This window comes from Ammospiza caudacuta, chromosome 13 (genome assembly GCF_027887145.1).
Source record: "Ammospiza caudacuta isolate bAmmCau1 chromosome 13, bAmmCau1.pri, whole genome shotgun sequence".
Taxonomy (NCBI): domain Eukaryota; kingdom Metazoa; phylum Chordata; class Aves; order Passeriformes; family Passerellidae; genus Ammospiza; species Ammospiza caudacuta.
Window position 1 is genome coordinate 21,080,149 of NC_080605.1, and position 23,999 is coordinate 21,104,147.

General features: G+C 54.9%; 1 protein-coding gene across 4 annotated transcripts in view; it reads right to left on the reverse strand.

Moving 5' to 3' along the window:
• The window catches only part of ANKRD11 (ankyrin repeat domain containing 11), a 127,333-nt gene that overhangs the window by 19,337 nt on the left and 83,997 nt on the right, over positions 1 to 23,999 (reverse strand). For all 4 annotated transcript variants that reach the window (XM_058813518.1, XM_058813519.1, XM_058813520.1 and 1 more), the window contains exons 3-4: positions 12,835 to 12,979; positions 5,782 to 5,920 (exon numbers count right to left, since the gene is read on the reverse strand). In XM_058813518.1, the coding sequence (XP_058669501.1) occupies positions 5,782 to 5,920; positions 12,835 to 12,921 (226 nt within the window). In that variant the 5' untranslated portion in view covers positions 12,922 to 12,979. The remainder of the gene's footprint in view (positions 1 to 5,781; positions 5,921 to 12,834; positions 12,980 to 23,999) is intronic.

A 23,999-nucleotide genomic window follows, 5' to 3' on the forward strand; every position in this document is an offset into this window, starting at 1 on the left:
GAGAGCAGGCGGGCTGCGCTCGCTCCCCCAGCCCGGCCGGCCTGCGTAACTGTGACTCATTCCTGCTGCACAGCTTGCAGGGCAGGAAACCTTCTGGAGCACGCTGGCTCAGAGCAGGGCCAGCCCTGAGGTTGCCCAGGCTCACAGGGCACCTGCAATGTGGGCCCCTGGCTCAGGAGGGAAGGGCTGACAGCAGCACGGTCCCACCAGTGCCAAGGCTCTGGGGCGCTCCAGGACTGAAGGACAAGCAGGCTGAGGGAAGGCTGGAGGTGGCAGAAGCAGCACCGTGGCACAGGTGGACAAACAAGAGAGGGCAGCAGGACAGACCAGAGCACTCAGTGGTGAAGAGCTCAGTGAGGAGGGTGAGCAGGAGAGCCCTGGAATGCAGAGAACACGGCTGGGGGGACACTCTGGCACCAGGAGATCATGGGCACACTGCACACAATGGATCAGAGGCACAGCCAGGAGCTGATCTGGTTTATCAACCTAGTGCCACAAAGGAAAACAAGAGGAAAAGCAAGGTCTGCCTTGACAGAAGGCACCCTAAGCTGCACCCATAGAATGGGGAGCTCGTCCCAACCTGAAGGATGGAGAACCAGAGCCAGAGCTTCATCCCACACTGCTGGAAAGGATGGTGGAGACCTTGGCTGTGAGTCAGGAGCAGAGAAAAGGTGCCAGCAGGAGGAACAAGCCCCTTTATAACCATGTCAGTGTGCAGCTGAGCCCACCATCCCCAGTGCTCAGCTGGGCTCCCTGGGGACAAGGATCTGCAGGGCCCACCCCACTGGCTGCAGTATTTTAAAACACAATTTGACTAGAGGGGTTTAATGCTGTGTGACAGCCTGTGGTCCAAATCCAGGTGCTCTCCCTACCCTTGTGGGTCAGACCCCACAGCTGTGCCCTGATGTGTAAAAGCAGCTCCTTCACAGAATGGCCACTGGCTCCCAACGTGCTGTGAGAGCAACCCAGAGGCTTCATCACAAACAACAATCTCCATGTTAAAAGTGAGTTATTCAGAGCAAGATCAATTTTCAAGTCCAGACCGTTCATTTCCCACGAAATAGAAAGAGCTGGAGGAGGGAGGACGGGGGAGGAAGGCTCTCTCTGGCCAGCCCTCTCCTCCTGGAGCTGGGGCCAGGACACTCTGCAGACAGCGCTGATAAAAGCTCTTGTATTAAGGAAAAAGCCATCATTGATAGATTTTTGGTTCACAGAGACACAGCACACTGCAACCTCTCCCTCTGCATGTTAAGGAGGTGATGAGGGGGGAGGAGGGAGATTTATGGCAGCTCCCATCATAAAACGACCTGGTTTTCTGCGCAGCCCTCCCCAGATGGCTGCTGCACACGGGGAGTTTCTCAGGGTGATCTGAAGGCTGCTGTGTGCCAGGCTCTGCACACTGTACCGGCATTATGGAGCCCAGCGAGGAAGGGAGAAGCTCTGACATTCACTCTCTCCCTGGTTGCTAGGTGAGAACAGTTTCTTACTATTTTAGTAAAAGGACTGAAATGACACAGGCAAAGAAAGCCCCGCTGCAGCGCAGCCCCTGCGAGCCCCAGCTGCACACACCGGAGCCAGCCAGGCCCAGGGAGCGGCACAAACACCACTGTGGGCTGCAGATGCCCTTTTTAATAAGGCAGCAATTTGCTTCTCACGGATCCCCTGGCCAGCCTGGCCGAGCTGGGACTAACGAGCCCGTTCCCATGCCGTGTCACTCCAAACACTCCAGCATTAGGCAAGCAGCAGCCGGCTCCGGGAGAGGATGGTTTGGGTCAGCTGATTCATCAAGCATTTTCTAACCTACTAATTAGCGTCACGTAACAACCTCGGGGGATTAGAGAGAAGGAGTTTGAAGCTCCAAGGCCAGCTCCTGCCAACCATATTCACTCTGGCCCTTGTCCACCACAGCACCTCCTGGCCGGCCACAAGCCCCTGGAATCAGCCCTGGGCACCAGGAGAGCCCTCGGAGCCCAGGAAGGTTGAGATGCACAGACCAGCTCGGAGAGCTGGTGGGGCTCCTCCCTCCCTTATTCCTCCAAGAGCACTCAGGGGAGGAGATGGACACACGGGGAGGGAACTGGACAAAGAGGGAGGGACTGGAACACACAGGGAGGGAGCTGGGCACCCAGGGAGGCAGTGGGACCCCAAAGAGAGCAGGGCTCCCAGCACTGCTGGGGACCACCAGCTTTGACCCAGCCTCACTCAGCCCTTCCCAGCTGCCAGGGAGAGCTGTCAGAGACCAAAATTATCTCAGCATTCTCTGAGATTTGTACTGAGCCCCAACTCTCCCTGCTGATGACTAAAGGCCTGGAAACCACAGCTGCACCTCGAGCCAAGGGACTCAAGTGACAGCGTGCCACCCAGCTAAGGAACCCATCCTCAGGAGCAGTGGGCACAGGGAGCTGTGCTCTCCGTGCCCTCCCAGCTGCTCCCCAGCAGCGTTCCCTGTCCCCCCGTGCAGCAGGGACCTGTTGGTGCGGCTCCGTGGAGCAGAGCCCGGGGCAGGTGGGGAGTGCCCGGCAGTCTGGTGCCGTTGAGTCAGCCGTGACTCAGCCGTGGCTCAGCGCCGCTGCGCCAGCGCCCGTGCCCACCTCTGCTGCCAGGTGCCTGCCCAGCAGGAGCGTTCCCCTCTCCCTGCTGCTGCTCTGTGGGTTTGTGAGTGCCACAACCACCCGTGCTGCCGGTCTGAAGCCCCCTCCCAGCACGGGGAGCTGTGGGCAGCCTGGCACGCTGCTGGGAGGGAGCAGAGCTGGCTGGGCTCGTTCAGAGGCTGCCAGGCAGCACGTAGGCTCTGGGCAGCGCCTGTGCATGTGGGGAGATGCCACACTAGGGAAGGAGAGGGAAGGAGGACAAGTCTGAGGCACAGAGATGCTGCTCCCACAGTGCTGGAGCTGTAACATGCACAGTCTGGAGGCTCACGGCTCGATGCCATTTTTTTTTTCCTAAAGACAGTTTATTTAGTTAACTCTGAGGAACCCGAGAGCCAGAATTGTTGCTCTAGAAACCATTTGGAGGAAGATTATTTTAAAAGATTTAGCTCAGAACCAACTGTACCCAAACCATGGGCTCAGCACAGTGCTGGCCAGTAGTGCCTCTGGGAGCCCACAGAATCCTGGAATGGTTTGGGTGGGAAGGGACCCCAAAGCCCATCCAGTCCCACCCCTTGCCATGGGGACACCTTCCCCTATCCCAGGGTGCTCCAAGCCCTGTCCAACCTTGCCCCATCCAGGGGCAGCCACAGCTGCTCTGGGCACCTGTGCCAGGCCCTCAGCACCTTCACAGGGAGGAATTCCTTCCCAATATCCCATCTACCCCACGGCCATCCTGCAGCAGCAGCTGCTGCCCCACACCTGGCCTGGGCAGGTTGTGCTGCCCTTCCACGGGAGACAAACCCACCTCTGATATTCCTCACCCCAGCTATGGAGCACCTACGTCAAGGCTGAGCCAGAGCCATCCGGGAAAAAAGCAACACACACCGTGCTAAGGAAAATGAGTCACTGCAACACATCAGGATGAGGATCCACGCTATTGTTTAAACACTTGAAGAGGAGAAAAATACCCCACTAGAGGCAAGGAGAGAGCTCAGCTAGCTCCCACGTCCTTCCAGCTGAATTCCACATGGCTGTGGAACATCCTGGCACACCCCCTCATGCAGACACAGCAGCCCATGGACACAGCCTGGGAAGCAGGAGCACGTTACATAAACCAGCCGGGGTCAGCGATGGTGCAATCCCACTTCTCTGAAGGCTGGCAGCAGAGCTGAGGAGCACAGCAAGCAGCAGCAGCCTCCCCCTGCTGCAGGAACATGGGGAACACAGCAGCCTCTGCTCCAGACAAAAGCCTGTCCTGTGTGTCACACCTGTGTCCTCAGCCAGGTGTCACTGATGGCACCAGCACAGACTTGGGGGCACCTCTCCACCCCAGAATGTGCAGCTTCTGAGCACCACAAACACGTCTGTACCTGCCTCTACCTCGGGCCAGGCCAAGGACCACACAGGCTTGAAACACCCCACAGTTGCAATGGGGTGGTGCAAGAGCAGAGCAAGGTGCCAGGAAGTCTTCTCCTATCTCCACTAAGTCTTTTCCCACCTCCAGCACCCGATTCCTGCTGGAGTGAACGATGACACGGATGAGAAACAGGCTCCTGCTAAGCACCAGCCTGACTGTGCACACTGATTGCTGCTGGGATCTCCAACCCAGTGGCTGAGTCACTTCCTCCCCAGTCCCCACAAAACAGGTTGCCTGCACCTCCCATACACCTTCCCAGAGGTTGTGAGAGCCCAGTTTGTTTGTAAATGGGTGCCATGAACCCCTCTGGGTCTCCTCTGGGAGCTGGGCTGCTGCTGCCCCTCAGCTCACCCACTTCCCCAGGAAGGATGAGCTGTGGAGAGGAAGAGGAAGAGCTCTGCAGAGGAAGGAGAGGATGTGTCTGAGATAAGAGTCACACAGCTGCAAAAGCACAGGGGTACCAGGGCACCCCTGGGCAGGGGGGGCTCATGGGCTGCTGCTCCCACCCAGCAGCCACAGCCTGTCCCAGCAGCTCTCTCTGCTCTCCTCTGCATTTGGTTTCCTTCTCACTGCTGCCAGTGCAAACATTTCCAACATCTCTGCAGCCAGAGAGAGCCTGGAGCCCTGGGAAAAGCAGATCCCTGTCGTGACACTCCAGCTGTCACGAGGGTCAGACAGCCCTGCAGCGAGTGTGGGCTTCAACTCCCAACCCAGCACTGAATGTGGCACAAACACCCTTGACAAAGAGCAGCTCCAGCTCTGCTTCATCAGCTCTGCCTGGCCCCAGTCACACCCTAAGGAGACACCACAGCAACACAAAACCTCGCCAATGGCCGACACATTGAAGAGAACTGATGAACGTTTGGAAACTCTGTCCCCAGACAGGGAGTTCAGGAACACAAACCCATGGAGACCCTGGGCCACCCTCAGGACACGTCACCACCACGTGTCCTGCCCCTGGAACAGCCCTCACTGCTGCACTGGCACTCTTGGCCCTCCCAGATGTGCCCTCCTGGCTCCTGAAGCAGAGGAGACACATCCCACGTCAGGCCACCTGCCAGGCTCACCCCACACACAGCACCACCAAACACAGCCCTTGGGCCATTTGCCAGCACGTTCCCAACTTTTAGCCCCTTTTATCTCTTTACACAACCACTGAGCTTTATCACAACCATTTCCAAATGCACACTTCTTAGGGATGTACAGTAAGGACCCACACAAATCTCTGCCCAGAAATCCACAGCTCAGCCCCTTACAACCAAACAATACCATTTTCTCCATGCTCAAAGCTTTGTGACAGCTCTTCCCAACTGCTAACAAATCCAACAGCCCATCCAGCAGCCTCATGCACCAGCCACTCTTCTGCTACAAGACTGACCTGCTTGACCAGATTCTACTTGCTGATTTTCTTTTGAAGACTACTCAGCTTTAGTCCCTTGTTTTCCAAGTTCTCAGAAGCAGGCCCTGCTCCATGGCTTGTCCCAGCCACAGTTCCTGAACTGGGGTAATCAGAAACAAGGAGAACAGACAAGAGCTGAAGGAATGGGGGATCTCCTGACACAGCCATGGCTTTGTCCACCTACAAACATCACTAAGAACAGATGTGCACATGTGGAGCAGAGCAGCTCTCCAGCCCCTTGTCCATGTGCCTCTTCCTTCAATTAAAAACCACAGGGAATTTGGTGCAGCATTTCCCTGTGGATTGGCTGCACTCTGGAGCCTGTGTGCCCCCCAGCAGCCGGGGTTTGAGGGTGGGATGAGGCATTGCTGTACCTGTATCCGAGTCCTTTTGATCTCCATTGGTTCCGACAGTGAAAGGCAGCTTGCGTTTGGTCGCTCGCTCTTTCACCTCTTTGCCGCCATCGCTCCGGTCCAACTTTGGAGTCTTGGTTAGAGAAACTTTATCTTTATCCTGCAAAGAAAAGAGACCCAGGTCAACAAGAGCCTCCTCCACACTGTGCTCACCTGATTCCCCCAATCCTGCACAAGCCTCACAGAACATACCTTCCCTTTCTGCTGTGGGTTTGCCAAGGCAGCCTCCACCAAGACACAAAGCTCTACCAGCACCAGAGAAGAGCCAGGCCCATCAAGGCTGCTATGTGTGCCAAATTCCAACCAATTCTTGTGAAAAACGAAGCCAACCCTTTGTGTGAGGCTGAGGATGCACACAGCTGCGGGCACAGAGGGAAGGCAGACTGGGATGGGGGAATCTCAGGATTTCCAAATGCAAGCACACCACAAGAAAGACCCATTCCTGCTTTGTACCAGTCCTGCTTGTTTGGGCTGGTCTGGATTATAATACGAAGAAGAAATGCTGTGAACTGCTCAAAAGCAGGGAGAGATTTTGAATGAACATCCCAAACAAAAGTTACAGAAACTGAGACAGGTGAGATTTTTCACCTGACCAGGGAGAGCTGGTTCCCAGCTCAAACTCCAGGAGCCCAGTGTGCCAGGAATGCACAGCCCCAGGTCATGCCCTGTGTTTTTGTATGTGAGGAACAGGATTATTTAAAGTGAGCAGTTCTGGACTGACCACTGTGCCCCTGCCTGAACAACAAGGGCAGCACAAGCAGCTTTGTCACAGACCTGATTTCAACAACCCAGCAAAACCCAGACTCTGTGCTTGAGAGGCAGAGTGAGATGAAACACAAGAACCTCAGCACACAAAATCATGCCAGAGCTGGCTGGAAGCTCAGAGGAGCCAGCCTAGAGCACTCCCTTGTTTAGAGAGGCACAGTCCCTCAGCCTGGCCCTGGCAGCTCCTGGCAGGTGCCCCAGTGGCAGCAGTCACAGGACTGCGGTGTCACTGTCACCGTGCGCGTCGCTCCTTCCCCTTTCCGTGCCTGTCTGCAGCCAGAGCTCACCCACAGAGGAGAGAGCAGCCCCTGAGCTGCCCCAGGGGATGAAGGAAATGGGCTGGGGAATCCCTTTTTTGGTAAAGCCAGAGAAACAAACCTGCCCGACAGGGCTGTGTGGAGGGAGGCAGCCAAGACACGCTCGGAGCCCCAGCGAGGCCAGCCCTGCTGGAGAGCACGGCCCTGCGGCCACGGGACTGAGCCCCACAGCCAAAATAAACACTCCAGCATTTCCTCCCAGCCCTCCCGACTGAAAAGCTTTTGCTTTTTATGCTTTCCGAGGTGAACAAAAATAGTTCAAACTAAAAAATGATGCCACTTCTACTGCTCTGAGGTGGCAGTGAGGGCAGAGGGCTTCCATCAGCTGCCAGGAATGTCATGTTGTGAGCAGGTACCCTGCTCTGTCCTAGTTCTACAATTCTATGAAATATTTTATCAAAGGAATAAAGTAAAATGTGTATATTGCCTGAAAAAAAAGCCACCAAATAAATAATGCACTTTTTTCCAGAGTATCCATTCACAGTCTGAACTTTTCCTTACATCTACCTGAATAAAAGGCATCTCGGAACACTTCAGACAGGAGTCTGTGAGGTTCCTCCAGGGTGAAGCAGTCAGGGCACCAAGGCTGTCAGAGTTCAAGAAGCATCTCAGTGATGCTCTCAGACACACAGGTAGGTTTTCTGCTGGATTAATGCTGCCTGGGATCTCCGTGCACTCACTCAGGAGTGAGAAAAAGGGTAGGACAGGTAAAAATACAGCTCATTCCAGAAGTCTGAATCATGGAATTGTTTGGGTTGGAAGAGACCTCAAAGTTCATCGTGTTCCAAGCCCTGTCCTGGGCAGGGGCACCTTCCACTGTCCCAGGGTGTTCCAAACCCTGTCCAACATGGCCATGGGCACTTCAGGGATCCAGGGGCAGCCACAGCTGCTCTGGGCACCTGTGCCAGGACCTCACCATCCTCACAGGGCAAGATGCTTTCCCAATATCCCATCTAACCCTCCCCTTTGTTAGTTTAAAGCCAGGTTGCTAAAATCTCCCAGCGGGAGGAGAGGCAGAGCAGAGGAGCCATGAACAAACCCTGTGAGAGCAGAGGGGAGCCCAGCGTGGCCCTGGAAGTGCCCATGTGAATCCTGGTGCTGGGCAGGCCTGGGCAGAGCTCCCTCTGCATGCACCCCAGGGCTGGAGCTGCTGCTGCAGCCAGCTCAGCACAATCCTGCAGCAGGCAGCCACGGCAGCGCCGGCGCCGCTTTGAAGATCCATTCCCACAGCAGCACCACCATAACCTTTCCTACTAATTGGAGCAAGGAAGATCCAGACTTTGCTTCCCCCTGGAAAGCAGAGACCTGCTGGGGATGCCTGCAGCACTGGGTGGAACATCAAGGCAGCTGGAGAGTTCAACTCCTGAAAGTTTTCCTTTTCTTATTTTAAGCTTTACTTCCCTAATTATTTCCAATTCTGTAATGAAGAATGTCGTCCTTTACTCGAGTAAAACCTGGTTTCATTTTTAGGCCTTCTCATGTTTAAAGTAAGCTCAGACTCACTGGAATCAGGTTTCACAAATGGAACAAATCCAAATTAGAATCACAAAATCCTGGAATGGTTTGGCTTGGAAGAGACCTCAAAGCTTATCTCATCCCAACCCTTTTTGCCATGGGCAGAGACACCTTCCACTAGATCAGGCTGCTCAGAGCCCCATCCAGCCTGGCCTCAACACTGCAGAGAAACCTGTATGAACAGCCCTGTGTAAGGGCTGGGGCTCTCCAAGGCCAGGACAGGAGTTTGGGACGGGGAAGAGTTGAGAACTCAGCAGCAGCAAACTCCCCTTTGCAGGTGTTAATAAAAGCTGCTTTGGCAAAGGGCAGTGAGCAGCTGGGAGTGCAGAAAAAATCCCCTCCTGCCACATCACACTTGCAGGAGAGTTACTGTATGAGTAACAACCCACCTTGAGCTCCTCTTGCAAAAGTGAAACCATGCACCACAAGCTGCTCTCAGCTGCTGTGGTTGGAACACAAACCCACCAGGAACCGGCCCCAGCAGCCACCCAGGGTGAGATGCTGCAGGGTGGGGATGGAAGGGCTTCTCCCATCAGCACCACAGACCCTGATAGCAATCTGCTCAGGGCACTTGTGACACACAGCCTGGCCAGAGGCCAGTCCTCAGAGCAAAAACAATCCTGTGGGGTTTTCTGATGCAGATTTCTGCCAGACAGAGCCATTGAGATAGGGCTCTGAGCAACCTCAAAGATGAGCTTTAAGGTCCCTTCCAACCCAAACCAGCCCATGATTGTATGATTTACAAAGCCATGCAAAGAAATCTGTATTTCCAGCCCCGTCACCCTGCTCAGACAGAGCCTGACTCGCAGCCCAGTGCTTATGCAGAGACTTGCACTGCCAGCCATGGAAATCCCCAAAGCCCTTTGTTCTCCAAAATGGGCTCCCAGCATTTCAGGTTGTGATGTCAGTAAAAATTAGGCAGCAATGAGCAAAACCAGCCCGGGGAGCCTGGCAGGAGAGGCCCAGGAGGGCTCCAAGGCCGGTGCCCCAGGCCATGCCCACGTCAGACTCCTGCTGTGGGCAAACAGAGCACAGAGCAAATGCTGCACAGAGCAAATGCTGCCACAGAGGGACTTTCCCTGCACCACTGGCTCTGCCCTGGCTCTGCAGAAGGTTCCCACCCTGTACCACAGAAAGGAATGGACTCGGTTTTACCCAGAAAGCAACTGGATGTGGTGAAAACCAAACAATTCCCTAAATCCGGGCCCCTCGAAGCCTTCCCAAAGCCAGAGCACAACACAAGCACACACAGAATGCCAGAAAGTTTGAATTTGTGTTGTTATCAATGCTGCAATGAAACATGGAGGTGACTGGAGCTGAAGCCCCATCCCTGTGAGCCTCAGGCACCAAAGTTTGTAAGAAATGTGAGCCAGTGATGAGCACAGGCTGATTAACTTCACTGAAATGTCATCTCTTCAGTCACCCAGACACCCCTGCAGGGTTCACACCCCAGTGGGTGACTCTGTGCTGGACACAGAGCCCAGCACTCACTCATCCAGTCTGGAAAGCCCTGACAGCACAACAGAGTCACGAAGAAACAAAAAATAAGGACCACGTTCCCTTTCCTGAAAAGGGGTGAAGGGGAAGGAGAAAAACCTCCATTTTTTTAACCTCTGCCAGCTCCTACAAGCAAAAGCCGGGGTAAGTGCTGTTCTGCTTGGTGCTCACTGCAGCAAAAATGCACTTTTGACTGTGCAAGAGGGAGCATTTCCCCATAAAGAGGCAAAGGCTGTGCTGAGCACACGGCGTAACCACGCAGCCAGGCCAGGCCCTCCAGGAAATGCTTCTGACAACTGATATAACCCTTGCTGTGGTGCTCTGCTCTGCCTCAGCCATGAGTAATCTCCTCCTGCTACGGGGATCTGTGGATCTAGACCAGAAAGGAGAATTATTCATATATGGCATGCAGATTTTTACAAAACCTCCAGGCTGAAGGGAGCAGGAGGAGCTCGGGGGCTGCCAGTGCCCGCCCCGGGCAGGCTTGTGCAGCCTTATAAGGGCTCCAGTAACCCTGGGAGAAACAGCTCCTCACCCAACGGAGCACCCAACCCCTCAGACAGGCTCTTTAATCCTCCTCCCTCTCAGGGCTGCATCCCACTGGTTCCTAAGGCCCTCCCGTGGAGGGGCAGGGAGCAGAGAGCCAGGGGTGCCCTCCTTTAAGGAGCTCTGCTGCAGCACACAGGAGCTGCTCCTCCAAGCAGGAGCTCTTGGGGCAGGGCAGCTCCCCTGGGAGCCTGGTACATGATGGAGCATGGAACTCAGGTGCAAAAGCTGGGGATCACAGAATAAGCTGGTGAGCACAGAATTCTGGAATGGTCTGGGTGGGAAGGGACCTCAAAACTCCTCTGGTTCCACATCCTGCCATGGCAGGGACACCTTCCACCATCCCAGGTTGCTCCAAGCCCCATCCAGCCTGGCCTTGGACAATTGCAGGGATCCAGAGGCAGCCGCAGCTTCTCTGGGCACCCTGTGCCAAGGCCTCAGCACCCTCACAGGGAAGAATTCCTTGCCAATATTCCATCTAAACCTGCTCTTTTTCAGCTCAAGGCCAGCCCCCCGTCCCCTGTGGTACTCAGCCCAGTGCAGCACCAGGACCCCTCTCCATCTGCCAGAGCCGCAGAGCCCAGGCAGGTAAAGCCTGTTTAATGCTAAACCAACCACTGATCCTAGGGTGCCATTAACAGGAGAACGCTTGGCTGGCATCACTTTGCCACGCTCTCCCCGTGCCCACGGCGGGTCCCTGAGCCTGACCCGGGCTCTGCCCTCCCTCTCAGCCTGCCAGGGAAGCTGTGCCAAGTCCCAGCTCGGGCCTTTGAACGTGTTGACAAAGGCAAGATAAATGCGAGGCAGCGCTTGCTGACAGGCAGGTACAACAGCGTCTGCAGGGAGGAGGTCGAAGTGCTTTTCCCCTGAGTCACTGCTCCAGCTCAGCCTCAGAATTAACCAGAAACAGAAACAGGGCAAAAGCCACTCAGGCTGAGCTCAGCTCAGCCCCTGCAAGACAAGGGCCTGTGAAAAAGGCAGAAGTGAGCAGGGAGCAGCAGCCCTGCCCTGTCCCCTCGGTGGCACTTGGAAGGGAGCAGGAATTGTGGCCCAGTTCTTTAGCCAGCAGGAGATAACCGCGCTTCCCGGCGTGCCCCTCGCCGCTCGCCAAACCTGCTCTGTAAATAACACACAGCTCTGAGCTGCCGGAGTGCACGGCATAAAATGGGAGCTGATTCATATTCCAACTGAGCCTCTCCTCCCCGAGCACCTGCGCCAGCATTAAGCCTCTTACCCTGTATTTACATACCCTGCACTGCTGGGCACTGCCTGCTCTGCCAGGGCAAAGGCTGGCACCTCCCCGAATCTGCTGGGCAGCTGCTCCCCCTCCAACATCCCTGAGCCCAGATCTGCCCCTCCCAGAGCCCCACAGCACTCCTGCACCTGCAGTGACACACAGAGGATGGGGCAGATGCCACCAAGGTGCTCCATAACCAAACCCCGCTGGATTTTCCTGCTGGTTATTTTGTATTTTTCTCATTTTGTCACTAACACGAACTCGGTCATAGAAGGAGTTACTGCCATCACTGGGTGGGATTGCAGGGGAAGTGACGGAGCTGGGGCTCTCCGTGCTCAGCTTCAGCTCCCGGGCAGAAACTCCCAGGGGAATGCTGAGAAACTGGAGCAGGGAGATGAAAGGGAAGTGGCTGGGATTTGTTCCTTAGCAGAATTCAGTAGATGTAGGTTTTCATGTTTATTTCAAGGTAACATTTGCACAGTTTTCTGCACAGCTATTGACTAGAAATGACTGATACTGAGAAGGGGGGAGAAAGCTGAATGAGAGCAGACTGGGCTCATGCCTGGAGCAAAATTGGATGAAGAGAAGTGTGGAGGTATTTACCCTCAAACTCAGATTTCATCTCAGCAGTTTCACCTAAGCCACGCCAAAAACCAGACACCACCTCAGACCAACTCTCAGAGCAGCAGTTTCAGCAGAGCAGCTCCCAGGCCTGGTCCAGCAGCGCTGCTGGGAAAGCCAGAGCAGCCGTGCTGACAAGGACCTGCATTTCCACCCGGAGGAGGAGAAGCTCCTCCCTCGCCCAGCACACACTTGCACCATCACCACATCACTGAGCTCTCCACAGCTGAGTGCAGAAACCCCTAAAAACACACAGAACTTGGAAAAGAGAATCTTCCAAAGCAGCCCCTGCTGCTCAGGTGACTCGGGCCCAGGAGAGCACAGCAATTCCTGGGAAGGATTGCAGCCACAGGGGAACAAACCCAACGCCATCAGCTGGCAGAGCACCAGCACACCAGTGTAAATGCCCAGGAAAGAGCCAGGGAAACCTCCAGCCATGTCAAACAATGCCATGGCCTCACAGCTCCGGCTCAAAGAGCAGCACCCAAAGGAGGGCAGGTGGCCCAGACACTTTACCTTTTTCCCCGTTTGTTTCTCCACCATGTCGTTGCTGAGAGAGAAATCTTCTGACTGTGGTGTTTTAGAACACCCACCCTTGGGCATCGTTCTGCCTTCCTTACTTGATCTTCATTTATGCTGCCATCGCCTCATCATCAACCGTCTGCAGGAGAGAGGAGAAGGGAGGTCAGACATCTCAGAGGGCCTCTCCATTGTGGGGGGAAAAACAAGGATAAAAATCCCCCTCCCAACCCCTGCATGGCAACACCAGCACGGCAGAGCACCCTCAAATGAGGAAAATGAATGAGGTGTCAGGCTCCTGCCACCTACCCAGAGAGCAACAGAGGTGCTGCAAGGAATCACAGCCTGGAAAAGAGCTCCCAGAGCACTGAGTCCAACCTGTGCCCAATCCCAGCCTGAAACCAGCCCAGAGCACTCAGTGCCACGTCCAGGCCTTCCTTGGATGACACCTCCAGGCACGAGAACTCTGCCATCTCCCCAGGCAGACCCTTCCAATGCCTGACAATCCCTGCCATGAAGAAATTCCTCCTGGTGTCCAACCTGGACCTCCCCTGGCACAGCCTGAGGCTGGTTCCTCTCATCCTATCACTTGTTTCTGGGAGAAGAGGCCAACTCCAAAGTGGATCCTGCAGCTCCAGACACAGCTTGTTTCCTATGCAAGGAACAGCCCAGAAGGGATCAAATCCCACCAAAGATCAACAGCCCTGCTGCTCTTCATGCACAGCATCACCCCAAGGGCACACACAGCCTGATGCAGTGTGTCCTGAACGTGAGAGCCCTGCACCCCAGTTTGCCACACTGAATTCCCAGACACACCTGCAGAACCAAACAAATTACAAACCCTCCATTAAAGATGCACTTTCTGAACGTGCTGCCATTGTGAGGCAGGAGCAGGGAGCACGGAGGGCTCGGTGTTCCAGGCTCCTCACCCTGCCCTGCACCTTGGCCTGGCAAAGCCAACCTGGAGAGGACAAAGCTCCTGCTCCTCCTGGGTTGCTGGGTACAGGGCTGGGAAGACAAGTGCCATGTGAAATACAGCTGGAGCAGGGCTCAGAACACCAGCTGCAGGCACAGCCCTCTCAGGTGAACAGGAACATCTCTCCCCACACCAGAGGCTGGAGAGCATCAGTGGAGTGGGGTATCTGTGAGGAGTGACCCCCAACAGCAACTGGGCTCCTGGCCTAAGGCTGGGGTGGCACAGACAGGAACTTCTCCCAACATAATTGTCACCTGCCAGCTCTGAATTGCACCATTTACCATTTACAGCAGCAGCTCTGCAGAGCTACAACTGCAGCAAATTGTCCAGGGAGATGGGAATTCTTAGAGAGGAGAGACAGAAGTCTTGTATTTACAAGTTCTCTGGAAATCCCTTCAAAATTTCTGTTCCATTTATGCCTCAGAGGCCTTGGGACACTTTGGGTTGGTTTTTTTGGTTTTGTTTTTAAAGGTGGTTCAGAGGCCCCAGCCCAGCCAAATTTGTGTGAAGCAGCACAAATTCCCACCAGGCACAGACAGCGCTGGGGTTTCCAGCAGGAGACTTTGATTCCCGAGGCAGCTGATTCTCCAGCCCAGCTCCTCTGCCTGGCTGTGTAAAGGCTGTTATGCCATATTTCATATCCTGTATTTAGGAACAAAACTCTGGGAACTGAGAAAACACCTCCTTGTGCCCCCCTGCTGGACACAGGGACAGCTGAGCTTTGGGACAGCCCAGCAGAGCCCACAGGGTCCCCTCCACATCCACTGGGTCCCTGCAGCCATGCCCAGCCCCAGCAATCTCCCTCTGCCAGGCATCATTAGCCAGCTGGGAACATGTCAGAATTATTTCCCCTCAGTTTCTCTTACAGGGGCTCATTAAGGTGCAGATCCAGGAGACAGGAGCGTGTGCCTGGGAGGAGGCAGGAGCAGGGGACAATATTCACTGCAAATCTGAGAGGTGGAAATTCAGAGGAAGTGCTGGGCAAGGGAAATTTATTTATATTAAATAAATTGGATATTAAACCCAAGCAGCCTCACCTCTGCTGACGGTGGGACCAGCCACGCTCTGCTCCCAAACCCAGCCCCACATCACTGCCCCAGGATCCTCACTGCCAATGGATTCCCAAAAAAACCATGCCCACTCCCAAGCCTTTGTGGCTGCTTGTACCAGGGTAGGCACCTATTCACGTGGAGCTTCCAAAACCTGTTTAACTGAGAAAAGGCCAGACGGATGCCAGATTAATTCTGCGCCCCTTCTGTTCGCGGAGCTGACTCATTACACTTGGAAAGCCGGCTGCCTCTCCGGGTAAACACAGCCCTGGCCTGTTCCACAGCTTGCAGGGAGTATCACATTTGCACAACAATTACCGACAACGACGCTGCCTTCCTTTCATTTTTAAACACGTTTAATAAGTTCGTTTCATTTTTAAGCACGTTTAATAAGAGTCAGAGGGGAGGCACAGATTCCCAGCTCGAGACAGCATTTGCAGAGTGGCAAATCCAGGGCTGCAGAACCAATTTGGCTTCAATCCCTCCTGGTTTAGGAGCTGGATGAGGCACCCCCTTTCTAGGATGCCCCTCTCAAGCTCACCTCCCTGCAGGAGACAAGCAGCACCCTTCCTATTTCACAAACAATTAACTCAGCTCCTCGGAGCAGCCCGTTACATGTGGCTGCACAATAGCAAGTGGGAGACCGAGTGAGCTCAACAGAATATAATCCCTCGTACTTCTCCAGGAAAACAAAGGAGCTGTTTACCCCTGGCCAGGGGCCAGCCCGGTGCACACCAGGCCCCCAGACCCTGCTGCTGGAGAGGCTGGGTCCCACTCAGCCCCCTGGCAAACAGAGAGGGGGAGCCTGCCCTGAATGCACTGGGCTGGGAATGGCAGCTCCTGCTGCTCCGGGATGGCTGGATCCAGCAGGGAAGGCTGTGGTGGTGCCAGCCCATGGAGCACTGCCAGCTGGGAGAGCAGGGCTGACACCCAGCCCGGCCACCCTGCTCTGCACTGGAGCCTGGGTGGGGGTCAGAGCCCCCAGGGCACCCTGAACACCCTCCCAGAGGATGGAGGAACAGGACTCTGGAACACCATCAGGAGCAGGGCTGGAGCCATGAGGAATGAGGCTGGGAATGAATGGCAGGGCTCTGCAGAGCCAGCCCCGGGCACACACACCCACCCACCATCGTCCCCTGGCCCCTCACTGGGCCAAGGAAACAGTGGAAAATGGTTTTTATTTTGCCCAGGGCATACCAAGTCCAAGCCACACACTGAGACCAAATATGTCTGTGAAGGACCTCAAAAGGTCCTGAAAGGGAAGGGGGCGTCCTCTGCCCCCTGGAGGGAGGAGAAAGAGGAGGAGGAGGAGGAGGATGAAAGCACTGCTGGCCCCAACCCCAGGCCATGTGGGCAGCCAGGAGGCAGCGTGGGAGCTGTGGCACCCATCAGCCAGGACTGCTCCCAGTGAAGGACACGGGCAAACTGGGACAGGGACAAGGAACAAGGACAAAGCCCACAGACAGACTCCAGCCCTGCCAGACAACTCTGGGCTTGACAGGAGAGAGCTCCTCATTAACCAACCCTAGGGACATTTAACTCCCCATCCCTGCCCCTCCTGCTCCATGGAACCAGCGAGCAGCACCCCAACATCCTCATCCGTGCCCTGGGCAGGGACACCTTCCACTGTCCCAGGCTGCTCCAAGCCCTTCCAGCCTGGCCTTGGGCACTGCCAGGGATGGGGCAGCTGCTCTGGGCAGCCTCCCCACTCTCAGAGGAAAGAATAAAGAGCATTTCCAGATGCATCTCCAAGGGGAATGACAGCCTTTCCTGGACCCAGCCCTCCTTCCCTGCCCTCCTGCAGAGCAGCCAAACTCCTGCCATTCAATGTGAAGCCACAACAAATGAGCTCATGCCCACGATCTGTGCACTGCAGCCTGCCTGCACCCCGCCAGCTTGGAGTAAAAAAGATTGTGGAGCCTTCTTTAAATGCCAGAATAGGAGGGAGCTGGCTGGAGGCTCCTGCCCGTGCAAACCCCCGATGCAATTAGAGCCCCAGACATTATTTGCACAGATCCAACACATTTGTTTGGTCTGAAAAGGTTGGAATAGGAACAAGCCTGTGAAAAACGAAAATTTCAATACTTCAGTCTCCTTTTAAGGATGCTGTCTTAAATCTCTGAAAATTGCCTTAAATTAATAACTCACACCCACAACTTGACACTTGTCCCCCAGCTCTGGAAAGCAAAGGCAAAAAACCAAGAGCTGATGTCCTTCAACACACAGAACCACTGAATCCCAGAACGGTTTAGGTTGGAAGTGACCTCAAAGCTCATCCCTTTCCACCCCCTGCCATGGGCAGGGACACCTTCCACTACAGCAAGTTGCTCCAATCCCTGCCCAACACTTCCAGGGGTGAGGCAGCCACAGCTTCTGAAAACTGTCCCAGCCTCGGCCCAGCCCCGCTGCGTGCTCAGGCTGCTCCACCATTGCCCTGCACCAGGCAATCCCCACCTGCCTGGCCAACACGAGGCACAGTCAGTCCCCAGAAGTGCCTGTGAGCAGCAGCACGAGCGCAGCTCGGGGAACAAGGAACAATTGCTCTTTGTGCTCCAGATCAGCTCCGGAAGAGCAAAGTCCATGGCTTTCCACAGTGAGTACACACGGCTGGAGCAGCAGGAGCCCTGCAAACCTGCCCAGCAAACACAGGTGGTTTCCCCAGCACCTGACATGGGTAATCACAAAAATCAGCTATTACTGAGATAGAGCAGTGTGAGGTGTTGATTCCCAGAGCCAGAACTCAGACCAAGGAGGATGGAGTTCCCTGGAGGGCACTCGGTGGGGCAGCACTGTCACCTGTGTCACAGCTGGGCCCACCCTGCTCTCACAGCTCCACCATGTCCTCACCCTTCCTCACCCTGGGGGCCTGTCACCTGTTTGTTCCTGGCTTTTGAAAGGGAATGTCACTCCTTGTTAGGAGGTCTTAGAGATGACACATCTTTCTTCACCTCTTTGCTGGGCTTTTCCTTTCCTGTTCTCAGTCACTGCCTGGTCCCAAGTAACTGTCCTTCCTTCCACCTTTCCAAAAATATTTATTCCTTACCCCATACATGCTGACCTCCTGATTATCTTGTAAGGACTGGCTTGGGCAAGGCTTGCTGCTCTCTCAAACACACAGCAGCCAAGCAAACTCACTAAGCTGGAACCATGGAATGCCAGACTGGGACAGGAGGGACCTTAAAGCCATCTCATTCCAGCCCTGCCACGGGCAGGGACACCTTCAGTACATCAGAGTGCTCCAAACCCTGGCCTTGGACACTTCCAGGGATGGGGCAGCCACAGCTGCTCTGGGCTACCTGTGCCAGGGCCTCACCACCCTCACTGTAACAAAATACAATGATCCTGCAGCCTAAGTTACTTAAATTAAACTGAATTAAATAATATTCCTGAATTACAGCAGCTGCTACTCTTTCAATCTTTTGTGGGACAGATGCCCCTTCCCAGAGTTCCTCAGGACCTGCAGAAAACAACAGAGTGGAGCAGCTGAGGCTGCACATGGATGTGCACCCAGGTCTCCAAGGATCACCATGAAGATGATGCCCATGGCCTTGCTGGGCACCATGAAGGTCCATCTCCCCCATGGTCCTCCAGTATGGCTCCACCACGTGGGCCCATCCCAGCTAAGGGGCTCAATTCAAGCCACAACCCCACACCTGTGACCTCCCAGTGTCTCCTCCTGTCCCAGCAAGAGAGCAGTGGTCTCCAATTCTGACAACTCAACACATTTCTACTGCACCAAGTGTTGCTATTTAACAGGATTATATTTGGAAATTTCTGCTCAACCACACTGTGATTCAGAATCTTCCAGCTGGGACCATTCTCAGGAGACACAAAATCCAAAGGAGAAGAGCTCTGACAGAGCCCTGCACCCACAAGCAGCCACTCGCCTGTGTGGTTTCTCCGGGAGCAATTTTTCCCACAAACCCTTCCCTCAATTATCCCTCCACAGCTGCCTCTGCTATTGCTCCATTTCGGGATGCTGCCGATGATCTGGGTCCTGGCCAAGTTACAAAACTGCTCGTTGAGTCAGAGCTCAGGGCTGTGGTCTGGGAGCAGGATTAGCTGTGATGTGGAAACCTCTGGAGCAGCCAGAGTGCTACAGGAAGGCAGCTGCAGCACTGCTAGCCAGGCTGGGAAAGCTGATTATGACACTGCTGTCCTCTCTGGGATGGCTCTGCATCACCAGCACAGATCAAAACCTCATGGAGGGGGAGGACTCTGCACTTCTCCCATCTCCTCTCAGGTTCTGCTGGACACCATCAGGCTTCAGCCAGGGAAGAGTTGTAACCACATCTGCCAACACAGTCACTACCAGAGCTTCTGCACATCAACCTCCTTAAAACAGTGACCAACTCCACATGACCATTCCCAGTGCTGCTGCACAAGGGAGGAAAAACACAGCCCAAACTACCCAGCACAAAGAGAACAAGGGAGAAATGTGATGCTGCTGAGCTGAGATGTCCAAGGAGGATGAAGCCTTCACCTGCAGCTCACCAGGATGTGAGTTGGATTTTGAAGGTCCCATCAGCTGGGAAAGACAGGGATGCCCCCCCACGCAGGGCTGCTTTACCCTGGCAGAATTTGAGCACCCCAGATCTGCAGAACCAGCTCCATTCCCAGGACAGTTTGGGGAGCTGGGCTCTGCCCCCTGTGCCCAGCACAGAGCTGTGGCTGCAGCCAAGCACAGCTTGAGGGGTTCAGGGGCATCAGCCAAGCCCCAGAAACGAGCCAGACATGATTTTCAAGACAGAGAAACAAGTGAGCACAGACAATTCCTGACCATCAGGGAGCAGAGGGTGACAGATGCAGCAGCAGTGGCTGTCAGTGCCCTGGCAGTGCCCTGTGTCACCCACACTGGGGTGGCACCGGGGCTGGCAGGGGCTGCTGGCTCGCTCTGCTCCCTCCTTGGCCAGGTGAGCATCCCCCACACTCCCACCTGTGCATGGTCCATCCTCCCAGTGCTGCCACCAGGGCCCTTCCCAAGGGAGGCTGCAGGACTGCACTGCTCCTGTGGAAAGCTGCTGGTGGCTCCAGCAAGCCCCATCTGCTGCTCAGCTGCACAGGGAGGCCTGGGGAAGGGAGCAGGACCAAGGACGTGTTTGGGCTCATTTTTGGGTGTTTGAACAAGCACAGGCATCACCATCCTGCGCCTCATCACCAACAACTCTGTGCCTTGTTCACCCCTGGGCACTCAGAACTGGCTCTGAGATAACAGAGCTGAACAGAGACCTGGCCCTGGGAGCCTGGGCTGCCTGAATTCCATAAATACTCCATATTCCCAGAGTCCACTGCTGTACATATGTGTGCACATGGACACACACATTAAATGGACACACAGCCCCCAGCAAAACCCCACTGAGACTCACTCCTGTCCTGCCCAGTTGTTGATATCAGTGTGTTCATATCTAGGACAAGAAACAGCCTTAAATACAAATAAACCACATGACTGAAGCTCTTAAACCCGAGAGGAGATCACAAACAAGCACATTCATTACGTAAGAGAGAAACCAAAAATATTTTGCAAAAGGTGCCATGACCCAACAGGGTCCTTCAAGTAGAGAGACCCTCAGCTGAGAGCTCTGCAACACCAGCTGCCCCCCCAGTGAAATCCCTGCTTGAGCCTTGGGGGATTTGGACCAAGGTTTTGGGATGATTGTGTTTATATCTGGTTTCAGTCCGTGATGTCGCAACAGCCAAGTAACATCTTCTCCCAGCTGTGAGCAGGAAAATCCATGGTAATGGCAGCAAAACATTCCTCATCCTCCCATTCTTGCACAATTCTTCCCAAGACCCTTCTTTCCATCTCAGCATCCTCGTGCTTCCTCCCACTGTGGGAACCTCAGAAATATTTTTGGTGGACTTAGGAACAAGGTCCAGACAGAAGAAATCTCACACAGGGGCCCTGAAGGCATCAGGCTTTGGGGAAAACCCAGCACAGAACTTCAGTGATCTCCTCTTATTTGGGGTCTGCAAACCCAGGAGTTTTGTTTTCCTGTTTCTTCTTTCTCATTGAGGCCAGGGGCTTCCAGATTCCAGACTCAATCTGATCCATGCACAAAACACTTTGCAGCAGCGCTGGCATTTGTTTGCCATGTTACTGACAACTTTTAAATGACAGGGCAACCACTGAATAGACATGGACAGAAGGCCAGGCTGAAATGGGCTTGGAGCAACCTGGCCTAGTAGAAGACGTCCCTGACCATGGCAGGGGGTGGGATGAGAGGAGCTTTAAGGTCCCTTCGCACCCAAACCATTCCATGATTCTATCAAAAGACTGATTCACAGCCCCATTAAACTGGAGTTCTGTAAGAATGGAAGGTACCTGGCGAGATGAGGAAAAGCCTGGGCCATGAGGAACTGCAGCCCAGTGCCAGGGCAGCCCTGCTCCCAAGCACAGCAGGAGCAGCTCGGCACAGCGCCAGGGCCGGGCAGCACCAGCTCCAGTCACAGCCACAGCTGCAGGCAGCCAGAGGGAGGGCAGGGAGGCACAGTGGGGGCATGGAAGGGCTTCTGTGCTCATTTCTGGGCTCACTCAGAGCTGGCTTCCCTTGTCCTCAGCAGAACCGCCGCCACACTTTCTGTCCCACTCCAAAAGCCATGGTGGCTCCCCGAGCCCTGCCACACTGACACCAACAGTGGATTTCCTGACTGTTTCAGCTCGAGCTGGAAGCTGAGCTCCAGCTGGAGCTGTGCTGCTGCTGACAGCCCATCACTACTGATGGAGCTGTCTGACAGGAAAGGGCCTGCTGTGCTTCCACGGGGCTCTGTGTGCCACAGCCAGCCCAGCACACACAAACCCTGAGCTCCTCCAAGCAAACACACACCCTCTGTGCCAGGTGTATGGGGAGAAGCACCGAGCCCGTTACCTTCCCACTTCTGCTCTTCTTCTTCCACAAGCCAAACCTCCTGTCCACTTTTCCCATTCCTGCTCCAGCATGCAGTGACTCGGCTGTGGTGGTGCCAGGAGGCTCAGGGCGGGCTCAGCCCTGTGCCAGGACCCCGGCCAGCTGCATGTCACAGCCCAGGGGAAGGGGCCATCCTGGGCCAGCGGCTGGCAGGGAGGTTTGGGCATGGCACAACCCTGCTGCTCATTTGTAAATTTGTGGAGAACTCAAAGCAAGGTGAGTTCTCCACAAACCTGCAGCTTTCCAGCTCCCCAGTCACACAGCTTTTAAAGGAGCTCTTTATATTGTATATAAAGACACAGGAATGCATTTACCAAAAAGAGTATGTTCTTGTATGGGGGAAACTCCATTTTCTCTACAGAGTTCTTGTTGAAGGTGCCATGGGGAGCTGTAAGAACAGATCTGCTTTAACAGATTTTTCTCTAAGGACATGAGTCCCCAAAAACAAAAACCTGAGAGCCTCTCCTGATCTTGAGCCCAGTGAAGTGACACCAGGCCTCTGACAAAACAATTTGCTATAAAGCTATTGCTTCAACACTGGCCAAAACCTGAGAATACCCAGAGAGGTTGTCGATCCTCCATCCCTGTGGATGGAGGTGCTCAAGGCCAAGTTGGACAGGGCTTGGATCAACCTGCTCTAGTGGAAGCACAGGGTGGGACAAGATGAGCTTTAAAGTCCCTTCCAAACCAAACTTCTCCATGACTCTGTAATGCTAGGAATACCTGGAGCACCTGACCAGACACGTGCTGTGGTGGGACATGTGTGGCCCTGCTGATGTCCCCAGCATCTCCCAAAAGGCAAAGCTCAGACAACACACACGTGTGGCAAACTGGGGAAAAGAACCCAACAGATTCTCTGCCGTCCCCTTGTCTTCCCTAAAAAGCAAGGTCTGTCTCCCAGCTGCCTGCTGGATCCGCTGCCTCCCCCAGGCTGAGCAGCCCGGGGTGAACACGCGGCACTTGGGAGCAGAATCTGGAGAGGGAGGGATCAAAGCCAGGCTTTGTGACCCTGGCAGGGGGAAATAAGCCGGGACTGACGGGAACCTCTACCCCAAAAGCAACCCAAAGCCAGGCTGCAGCCACACCAAAATAACACATCAGGGGATGCATGGAGCCAAGCCCTGGAGCAGGATCATGAGGATCCGGGTAGGAATGGAACAACAAGAGCAGTACTGTTTACTGCTGGTCCCCCAGGTCTGTGCCAGGCCGAGGTGGCACACCTGGCACACAGCACACAAAGTCCCAGCAGGATCACAGCAAGCAAAAGGGAACCACAGCCTCGAGAGCTGAGCACAGCCAGCTCTCCCTGACCTGAGGGCTGAACCTTCTCAAAAACCAGAGTGGAACCCTGGCAGAACCAGGCTCAGGAGCTCACAGCCACACTGAGCTGCCCCTGCACCTGAGGGCAGATGCTGCTGGTGCCCACGGAGGGCTCAGCCCCAGGGGCCTCGGGAGCAGGACAGGAGTGCCAGCCTTTGGCAGAGTTTTGTGCTCTTGGCTCGGTCCTTCACCTGTGTGGTGAATTAAGGCACAGAAAACAACCCAACCACGTCTTGTCCCAAAGTGATTTTGCCCCCTAGCCAAGGTGAGAGAGATGGGAAAGTCAGAGCTGTGGTTCCCAAGCAGTGCACAGTGAAGCTCATCCCACAGACTGGGCAGCTCCACCAGACACCTCCTGACTGAAACCTGCCCAGCAGAGCCCGGCCAGCTCAGGGAGCACTGCCCTGGTTCATGTACCCACGCCTGGGCTGGGGGATACAGCACTCAGGACTTAAAGCAACAACAAAACATCTGAATTCACCAATGGGCTCCACGTGATCCCACCACGAGCTCCACAACCTGCAGGAGCAACACAGGAATTTCCTCCTTGGGCTGCTGACCTACTAAACCGGTTGGAATCAGCAGCATCAAACACGGCACGTCGGAAAGGGGTTTAACGGGCTGGAAAGGGGTTTTACAGCCTGGGAGGGCTCTCCCTGCTCCCGTGGCTGCCAGAGCCCAGCTCCCTCGGGCTGTGTTTGCCCAGGCCAGCAGCCGCCCGCCCCGGCTGTGCAAACAGCGGCCCCGGGCCCCGCGCAGTATCGCGGCAACGCGGCTGAAGCCGGCTTTGCAAACTCACCAAGTGTGCAAATTAATTTCATTATCCGCTCTTGCACATCATGAGGAGGGAAAACAAATAACCTGGCCGAAAGTACATTCTAGTAATTATTAACAGGGCGTCAGCAGAGCCCG